The sequence below is a fragment of the Macadamia integrifolia genome, chromosome 6 (genome assembly GCF_013358625.1).
Source record: "Macadamia integrifolia cultivar HAES 741 chromosome 6, SCU_Mint_v3, whole genome shotgun sequence".
In the NCBI taxonomy this organism is placed as follows: Eukaryota; Viridiplantae; Streptophyta; class Magnoliopsida; order Proteales; family Proteaceae; genus Macadamia; species Macadamia integrifolia.
Window position 1 is genome coordinate 8,328,066 of NC_056562.1, and position 10,344 is coordinate 8,338,409.

At 39.0% G+C, this 10,344-nt stretch overlaps 1 protein-coding gene across 2 annotated transcripts in view; it reads right to left on the reverse strand.

The window, feature by feature from the left end:
• The window catches only part of LOC122081600 (protein SAWADEE HOMEODOMAIN HOMOLOG 2), a 52,087-nt gene that overhangs the window by 24,691 nt on the left and 17,052 nt on the right, over window positions 1-10,344 (reverse strand). For both annotated transcript variants that reach the window (XM_042648777.1, XM_042648776.1), the window contains 2 exons: window positions 8,712-8,855; window positions 8,506-8,625 (listed from right to left, as the gene is read on the reverse strand). In XM_042648777.1, coding sequence (XP_042504711.1) covers window positions 8,506-8,625; window positions 8,712-8,855 — 264 coding nt within the window. The remainder of the gene's footprint in view (window positions 1-8,505; window positions 8,626-8,711; window positions 8,856-10,344) is intronic.

Consider the following 10,344-nt stretch of genomic DNA (forward strand, 5'->3'; position numbering starts at 1 on the left):
AAAACAAAAACACGATTCACAAACAGGGTTTGGATTTTGTCAAGGGTTTTAAGAAAGGGCTTTGAGAAGGAATCAAGGAACAAGGAAGAACCATTGATCCAGGCCACCATTTTGCTCCGGCAACGGTGAGCTTCATTCTTCTTTGACGGGAGTAGAAATATAGTGGATGACCTTAGGACTTAGGCACTCATTTTGGCATCATAGAGATAAGTATAATAAATACTTGTATTTTTTATGTCTTCTTTTCTTTATATTTATAATTTTGTTTCATAATTATGTATTTATATTATATGTTAATATGTTATGATGATTGATGATTGATGATTGATGATTGATGAAGATGAACTTAGTTTATTCACTTTATTGATTTGTTTTCTTGATGAATATCTTACATTGGTATGAATATGAACATTTAATATTTATTTAGCATATGAGTAATAGGATTCAACTAGGATTTGAACCAAATAGATTGGTTTTATAAAAAAAATTACACAGGAACGCTTTAGTCGATAAGGCGATGCTTTATGCCCGCCTTATAGCTAAGGTGCTCTGAAAGACCCTCAAACGCCTCCATCGCCTTACCGCCTTAAAAACTAAACTCTTGAGCAAGCCTACTCTCTGTGCAGAAGAAAGTCGTCACACTAAAATCCTCCCAACCTGTCCCACAGGATTGTTTTGCCCTACGCTCTGCACAGGGTTTTGTTGGTCAACCTGCTGGTAATGTTGCACGAAACAATGTACCCTCTTCCCATGGTTTAAAGTATCTCCAATACCGATACGATACCCTCTGATACATATCTTAAATTTAGCTAACCGATAACGGTGATCGATACCATAGTTGTCATGGCGTCGCCTTGGCAATGATTTGGCATCCTGACTGAAAATGAAGTTCATGGCAGTGCTAGGATTTACGTGACTCACAAATGGCGGTCGCCATTGGCTGATAGGGGTCGCTATGGTACCGCCATGGACGCCAGGTACGCCTGATTCACTAGGCGGTTGATTTTTTGTAAAATGCAGGGTGATTTTGACGGGGCTATGTTGATTTTTGATGATTTGATGTTGCTTAATTTTGGTTTTATATGTTATAGGGTATATATTGTAGGCTTGTAGCATGCTAAATAACTTTAGAAAATAGGAGAAATAAAAAAATAGCCTACTAAATAACTTTAGAAAATAGGGAAAATAAAAAATGACAAATGGGCAATTTGACCCTCATGGCAACGCCATAACGGGCGATTCATCACCAAATCGATTAGCCACCCCCACCACCTTGGATTGATTTGACGTCGTGACAACTATGATCGATACTGATACTTTAATCCTTGATCTTTATCATATCTTAGTGTATCTACAATACGATACGACACTCTCTAATACGTATCTTAAATTTAGCCAACCGATATGGCGACCGATACCGATACTTTAATCCTTGCGGCTCTTCCACTGACAGACTAGTTGTCAAGTGTGACTACTGTGGCAAGGAGAGACACACTAGGGAGGCCTATTGGAAGCTCCATGGACAGTCAACCAATACTCGTGAGTGTAACTAGGGTCGTGGAAAGACCTCTCAAGCTAATCAATCTGAGACAACCGACAACTCTGATTGCCCAAGTACCACAGGATCCTCTAACAATAAAATGGTTATACTTCGTTGTATAATGACTCAGTTGGGATCCTCTTCTGTTGCTATTGCCTCCTCTTTGCCAGCCGCCTCTGCCTCCCACTTCGCTCATTCAGGTATTGTTTTTTTTGGTCATTGTACTTTTGTTGCTTCCCAGAACTGGATTATTGACTCTGGGGCCACTAATCACATGACCGAGTCGCCCACTTCTTTTTCTACATATTGTCCATCCTCAGGTAAAACAAAGGTTCGAGTTGTTGATGCGTCTCTATCTCCTATTGCAGGGATGGATTCCATCAAGTGCTCATCCTCATTGTCCCTTTTTTGTTTTGCACATTCCTCAGTTTTCCACTAATTTGTTGTCAGTTAGTAGTATTACTAAGGATCTCAACTATAAAGCCACTTTAGAGACGAGGGCAATGATTGGCAGTGGTAGAATGAATGGTGGTCTCTATTACCTAGATAGTGGATCTACATAGGCTCATCATACAACTTTAGAGATAGCCTTATCAGAGCTTCATAGTTGGCATCGCATTTTAGGACACCCTCCCTGAGGAACTTTATCTAGATTATTTCCTACTTTAGTTAAACAGTGTAATCAGAACCAATTTATATGTGATGCATGTGTTTTTGAAAAACAAACTTGGAATGTTAATCCTATTTCTGATAATAGAAGTAATGTTCCATTATTTGTGATCCATTCTAATGTTTGGGGCCCTGCCCGTTGTGTGTCTGTTTTTGGATATAGATGATTTGTTATATTTCTTGATTTCCATACTCGTCTTACTTAGTTTTGCTTATTCCATTACAAGAATGAGGTGTTTAATTGTTTCAAGGCATTCCATTGCATGGTTAGAACTCAATATGATGCTAAGGTAAAAAAAATTGAGGTCTAACAGTAGTAGGGAATACATGGCGAGTTCTTTCCAATCCTACCTTGTGGACCATAGGATCATTCATCAGACAAGTTGAATGGTTACACCAGAACAAAATGGGGTTACAGGGCGTAAAAACAGGCATTTGTTGGGGGTTGCTCGTTCTCTTATGTTTGAGATATATGTTCTTGCCCCATATTGGAGTGAGGCAGTTCTTATTGTTGCTGCCCATCTTATCAATAGGATGCCATCATGTATGCTAGAGTTTTAGTGTCCTGTAGAGATGCTTTATGGTTCACGAAGCTTTGTTGTTCCTCTTAAGGTAATTGTATTACTTTGCTTTGCTCAAAATCATCATATGCATGTCAAGCCTGACCTTAGGGGTCTCCGATGTATATTTATAGGGTGTTCTCCATCCTAGAAGTGCTACCGGTGTTATCACCCCCTTCTAGGTGTCTAGTTGTTTCCATGGATGTGATCTTCCATGAGACCAAGGCATATTATTTACCTCTTCAAGGGGAGTCTTCTAGATGTGAAGAGGTTCCCTTGATTCCATCATTTGATGGTCCGTCACTCCTTCCCTTAGATAAGGAAGGAAATGACACAAGTATAGATTTGACTCAAGAGCATGAGGGAGACAAGGATACTAGTGTGACTAGAGTTGCAGAAGAACACATACAGGGGGAGCCACTTGTTCAACAGAAGTTGCAAGTTTCTGATCATGTTGTGTCTTCCTTGTCTTCTGTTTCAATTCCTCAGGCCTGGCAGGAAGCAATTGCATAACCTAGATGGAAGGATGCAAATGAGAAGATGAGGGCTCTTTACAAAAATGGTACATGGAACTTGGTTACTCTCCTGCCGCAGAAGCATCCAGTGGGCTGTAAGTGGGTATTTATAGTCAAACAAAATGCAGATGGGATTTTAGACAGGGTACAAGGCAAGATTGGTTGCTAGAGGATTCACTTAGACATATGGGATTGATACCATGAGACGTATGTCCCTGTTGCTAAATGAATACAGTAGTGATTATCTCCTGTGTAGTGAACCTTGGTTGGGAGCTACAATAGCTGGATATCAAGAATGCCTTCCTTCATAGTGAGCTGACTAAGGAGGTGTACATGGATGTTCCACCAGGTTGTTCAAGTTCAAAAACTCAAGGGAAGGTGTGCAAACTGAGAAGAGCACTACATATTGCTTGGTTTGGTCGGTTCCACAATGCTATGATAGCAGTTGGCTTTGCTTAGAGTAATACTGATCACACTCTATTCATGAGGAGAGTGGGTGATCTGGTTACCATTTTTATTGTCTATATGGACAACATTGTCATTACTGGAAATGATAAGGTTGAGATCTCTAAGCTCAAGACCTATCTTGGTAAGGAGTATGAGATCAAAGACCTTGGAAAGCTAAAGTACTTTCTTGGGATTGAGGTGGCTCTGTTTACCAAGGTATTGTTCTGACTCAACGGAAATACAACTTGAATCTTCTCTTAGAGACTGACATGTGAGGGTATCAAGGCGAATTCCCATCTCAAGAACAAGGAAGGTGAACCAATTGATAAGGGTCGATATCAGAGGTTAGTTGGAGGAGATTCATCTATTTGTCTCACACTCAACTAGACATAACACATGCAATTAGCCTTGTGAGTTAGTAAATGAATGATCCTTATTCCTCTCATATGGAAGTTGTGTTTCGTATTCTTTGGTATTTGAAGACAGCTCCAGGGAATGGTATCTTATTCTCCCCTTCAAAGCACATGAGAGTCGATGATACTGATGCCAGGTTCTCTAGATGATCGACGTTCTACATTTATTGGTGGCAACTTGGTTACATCGCGTAGTAAGAAGCAGACAGTTGTTGCTAGGTTAATTGTTGAAGTTGAGTTCCGATCATTGGTGCACGAAGGTATTTGTGAGTTGTTGTGGCTAAGAGGCCTTCTTCAAGACCTAAGTGTGCCTATGCAGATGCTGCCAATATTGTGAGAATAAGTCAGCCATCAGTATTGCACATAATCTAGTTCAGCATGATGGTACTAAGCATGTTGAGGCTGACAAACATTTTATCAAGGAGAAGTTGGAGCAAGGGCTTATATGCATTTCATTTGTGAGAAATGAAGATCAATGAGCAGATACTCTCACAAAGGGACCTAGTAATAAAGTTTTTCGTTCTATTTGTGCAAGTTGAGCTTGGGCATGTGTGATATCCATGCGCCAACTTAAGGGAGAGTGTTGTAATAATGGATTATTGTTTAATGGGTTTTAGAAGTATTATCCAAATGGACCCTTAAGCCCTTTAGGGTTTTTATTTCATTATAAATAGAGAGATTTGTATCAAGTTTAGACACAAGTCATATTTTTCCCAATTCAACACAATGTTCTTTGGATTAGTTGTTCTCACTAACAAGATCACGGCTTGACCTGAGGTTTTGGATAGTGAATCGAATCCCATGATCCCCTTCGATGCAAGCATTAGGAAAATTAAAATATTTGTTAATATAACAAAATGAAACCTCTGAGTGTGATCTTGGTGGCAATGCAAAAGACGGGTAGTTTCAGATTTGGTATGCAAAGCCCCTTTAGGTTCTTGGTCTGAAACAGGGCCACAAGGGGTGGTGAATCGCTTCCAACAGAAGACGATTATGCCCAGAATCTCAAGCACAACATATTAGAGATAAGGAATCAAAGAACTCTTTCTTCAGTCCAACAGTACAGTATCGCCCAACATAAATTTCAGTATATCGATAACTCTAACAGAAAGATCAAGGAATATGATAAGGGAACAGGACAAAAAAAAGAGTTAAGTAATACTGAAAGATCACATGGGAATAGAATGAAGTCTAGTCTGAATCAAAGAAAGAGGAAGAGAAATAGATTGTACCTGGAATGAGAGAAAAAATGAGAGAGGGGGATGCACAGCTCTTCGCAGCCATGGTATTAACTCAAAAGAACTTTTCATTACAAAAAACTCGATGGATCCTTCGTTACAGCATATATTTACAGATTCAAACAACCCCATAATCTTTGTTGAATCTATCATCACCCCAAAAAAATTTTAGGAACATTATAATGAGTTAATAATAAAAGAACAGTCTCTATCAATGTCAACTCTTCTGTTCAGCTACAAAATTCTGTTGGGGAGTTTAGGAACGACTAGTCTGATGAATAATACTACGTCCGGAACTAAAACATCAAATTTCACTTTGAATGTATTCAAGAGCATTATCGGAATGGAAAATTCTAAAACAAAAACCAAACTGATTTTGTTTTTCATTATAAAATTCTTTAAAGACAAACAAGAATTGGTTTTGAACTTTTCATTACAAAAAAACTCGACAAATCCTTCATTACAGAATTTATTTAAAGATTCAAACAACCCATAATCCTTAATGAAATCTAACATCACCCCAAAAAAAAAAAATTAGGAACATTATAATGAGTTAATAATAAAAGAACAGTCTCTATCAATTTCAATTCTTTTGTTCAGCTACAAAATTCTGTTGGGGAACGTAGGAACAACTAGTCTGATGAATAATACCATGTTCAGAACAAAAACATAAAATTTCACTTTGAATGTATTCAAAAGCATTATCGGAATGGAAAACTCTAATAGAAACACCAAACTGATATTGTTTTTCATTATAAAATCCTTCTAAGATGAAATAGAATTCTGAACGATCTTCTTATAAATATAACCAAGTTAACTGAGAATAATCATCCACAAAGATAACAACATATTAGAAACTCGATAGACTTTTGACATGAAATGGATCCAAATATCAGAATGAAATAGAGAAAATAAAAAGATGGGCTCCTTATGACTTCACAGGAAGGAAACGATATATGATGATGCTTGCTGAGCTCACAAGCTTCGCACTTAATATGAGAAACAGACTTGCAACTAGGAACCATAAGCTGAAGCTTGGAGAGAGACATGTGTCCTAGTTGATAATGCTAATGAAGAGTGTAACATTACCAGAAGAAGAAAAAGCAGCTATGATCACAAGCAAATTAATTGATGGAATCCAAAAATTGAAAATAAATAAGAAAAATATGTTGTTTTGGTTTGAAAAATCAAGAAAAATAATGTCAATATTAGAAATATGTATTCAGCCGAAATTGTTTGATAAAGTCATGTTCTTTAATTATTTTTTGTTGATTAATGTTACTACCGAAAATCGGTATGAGCTGATCCTGCACAAATACAGAAGGCAGAGGCCTGGATGTTTATCCGGGGTTAGTCCTCCGATGCCCAAGTTAGAGATCGGCCGCATAGCTTTTCACAAGGGTAATGGTGTGGGTTTTTCTGCTTACCTTTTTCCTCTGCTCGGGCCCTCTCTTATAGTCCTTAGGGTTTAAGGTTTCTCTTTTCCTTGGAGGAGTCCTCCTCGGGTCCGCCTCCTTTCCTCTCCGAGTCCTACTCGGATACGTCTTATCCCCTTCGTGGGGAATATTCTCTTCACGCATTTGACGCGGTCAGACTCCTTGTAGCCTCTAACAGGTGAGCGACACGTGTCCTTTCCTTACATACCACGTGTTCTTACCCTACTGGGCAATCAATTTGGCCGTATCAATTAAGTAATTATCAATTACAAAAGATTTTTTTATTTTTTATTTTTTTATTTTTTTTGATAAATAAATAAGTCATTACCAAGAGGAGAAGAATATACAAGGGAAAGGGGGGGAGGGAAGGCCTAAGCCAACAAGAAAAAGCCATCCCAGGGGGGAACTAAATAGCAATAGCACAAAGCCCAAACATCATATAACAGGGCAACATAAAAAGGGTAAGGGTGGGGGTGGGGTGGGGTGGGTGGGGGTGGGGGGGGAGAAGCCATAGAGCCGTCAAAAGGATTGGATGAGATCAACCTGCAGGTTCCAAGAAGTAATGATGTGGGAATTTCTAGGGGATGGATCTTCTAGTCACCCAACATTTGGAGAGGACAGTTTTCCAAACTACGCAAAAAAAGGGGCATGAGAAGAAGAGCTGGGGGCGATCCTCAATACCCAAGGGGCATAGGCAGCAGGAAGGATTGGCGGAGATATGGCGGTAAATGAGGAAGGATTGGGAAGGAAGATAGTTGGACATGCATCGCCATAGAGTGAAATAATGGTGGGAAACATGGCCTTTAAACCAGACCAGTTTGTGCCACGGGACCACTAGGGAAGGGGTTCGAACGAAGGACCAAACAGAGGCAAAGGAGAAGATCCCATTAGATGAGGGGAGCTAGTTGCATTTGTCTTCTTTTCCTCTAGGCCCAGGGGGAAGAGGGGGGAGGGAGGTCCAGAGATCAAGAAAAGGAGGGAGAGAGGAGGGAGGGGACCAACGACTAAGAGAGAGAATAGAAGAGACCGAAGCATTGGAAAGAAGACCGGATGAGCAAATAACTCTAGGGGTTAGAGGCACCAAGGCGACAAGGCCATTCAGCCTGGACTGGTGACAAGGTGACGCCTTGATTTTTTTCCAGCCTCCATCGCCTTAGTCACCTTCTCACCTTGATAACTATGATTTATATTGAAGTTGATCGTCACTTTGTTCATGATATTGTGATGGAAGTTGACCTCCACTCCATTTGTTAGCTCTGGTCAACAACTTAATGATTTGTCTACTAAAGTCTTATTTAAAAGTGTGTTTCATCAAGAATATTCCAAGCAAAAAGGGTGATATTTATGCTCCAGCTTGAGGGAGAGTGTTAAGAGATTTGTAACGCAAAAGTATTCTTGAAATACTCTTCTTATTAGGGTCTTGTTAGTGTCTTAAGTGTGGTACATTAGTTACAAGGCATTCTTGTAATTCTGGTATACTATTCATTTATAAATATATAGCATCACTACAGTTGGTTGTTCTTCTAAGTCTGAAACTATTACATACTGAAAGTCCTACAAATCTTATACAAAACAAGGAGTTAAACCAACCAACATGTGAATATGGAAAATGTTTTAAATGCAACATGGAAGTATGAAAAAATGTAGGAGGCCCAAAGCAGAAAATGTTGAAAGATTATTTCCACACCTCAGACTGATCATGGTCATAACGAACTAGGAACCGACAACGACATCCTCTAACATCATGCCTCCGTCGTTGTGCGTCAAGAACATGGGCATCAAAGTAAAGAGCCTGCTCTTTACCTTCCTGATATTTTTCAAATCACATACATATATTATTAAGCAAACATTTATGTAATGTGATTTTAAAACAGCCTCACAAACGAACTATACCTGAAAACACAGTATGAGATCTCCAGCAAGTACTGCAACGCATTCTGATGCTTCACATGGAAGAGATCGCTGTCTCACATGCCTGCGCACATTGACCCATTCATCCTCTTCTGCTCCAAATCCCGCAAACCGAACCCGAACTTCCTGAGATTATGACCAACTCTCAAGTATCAATCACAGATGGAAAAAAAGTTGCCCAAACTTGTAACTCTATTTCTAGCAGTGAGTGTTTAAGGATAGTATCTCAGGGATCTTTAATAGACTGAAACATCAATAAAAGGAGTCGCAATGGATCCATGTAAAACATTACCTGGGCATGATAAACTCACCATCAAGAAGTCTAGGTATACTTGTGGTGACAAATTTATTATTTTTCCATTTCCATTTCTGTTTTTTTTTTTTCAGCCTCTTTCTTCATCTACCTTTTTACATCTTTAACTATTCAAAACAAATGAAATAGAATATTCCAGTTATAATCACCCTTCCAATTCAAATATTTGGCATACAATCTCCAAGGCAGGATGGGTAAATCATATGGTTCTGATGATATGTATATACTGCCTATGCCTTTAATTGTCAGCCTGGCTAGAAGCTTACTTGCCTAAATCCTAATGCTCCTAATGCCATCTGGGGTTTAAAACCATTATTATAGATCGCCATGGGCCCACCCAGGTAATAAACAACTCGAATAACAATGGTAGTAGCAATTTCATAATTATTGAGACAAACCAGGCCCTTACGAGTAAGATAGCAATCGGGTAAAGGTTAAATAGAAACAAATTGAATACGAGTGATTTTATGTAATAACTGCAAAATGAAGGCCATAATTGTAACAATTAAAAATTTCTGCTTCTTCTATCTCACAATACTTGACCCGTACGCACAGGAACCAGCCTTGAACCGAATGAGAGAACTCTCTCAACAGATCTCAGTTCAATCTGAGATTTCAGGTGCAGATTTGCAACCACTAACCCCATTAATATGATTGATTGCAGGACCCGAGGTCAAGGGAAAAATAGTTTTTATTTCAACTTGGTCTGGCGGAATAACTCAGAACTAAACCTGGTTGCAGGTTTATTGCTCACTGGTTAGCAGGAACTGGGGAATGGAATCTAAGATTTAGATCGCCCTAGGGAGATCATCTAGTCCCAACTAATTGGATATCAGGGAGTTCGAACCCCAATTTCAGGGCTTCCAGTGCCGCTAGACAGAACAGAGTATCAAACACATGAAGGAAAATACAAGAAGAAAGGATAAGAGTGGGAAGAAACGGAAGAAATAAAGAAGAGGTAGGAGGAATAAAGGACCGACCTAAAGTAAGAAGAGGTCAGTGAAGGAGGGAAAAACCAAGAGCACTGTTTGGCTCTGGTAACAGACCATGTAGGCACACTCAAACATTAACACTCGATTTCAATCTTCTATTGCCACCATAGGTTACAAGCATATATAAATATAAAACTTCTAATTTGCATTCGATAAAAGAGAGAATTTAATTAGAAACACTAAAACAGACTCCTACATATCTAACTCCTACCAAAATAAAACAAAAATAAATAAGAGATTACATTATCAACCTAAATTAATGCCTAAATATCCTACTGGACCAAAACCAGATTTGGACCTGGCTCGTCGT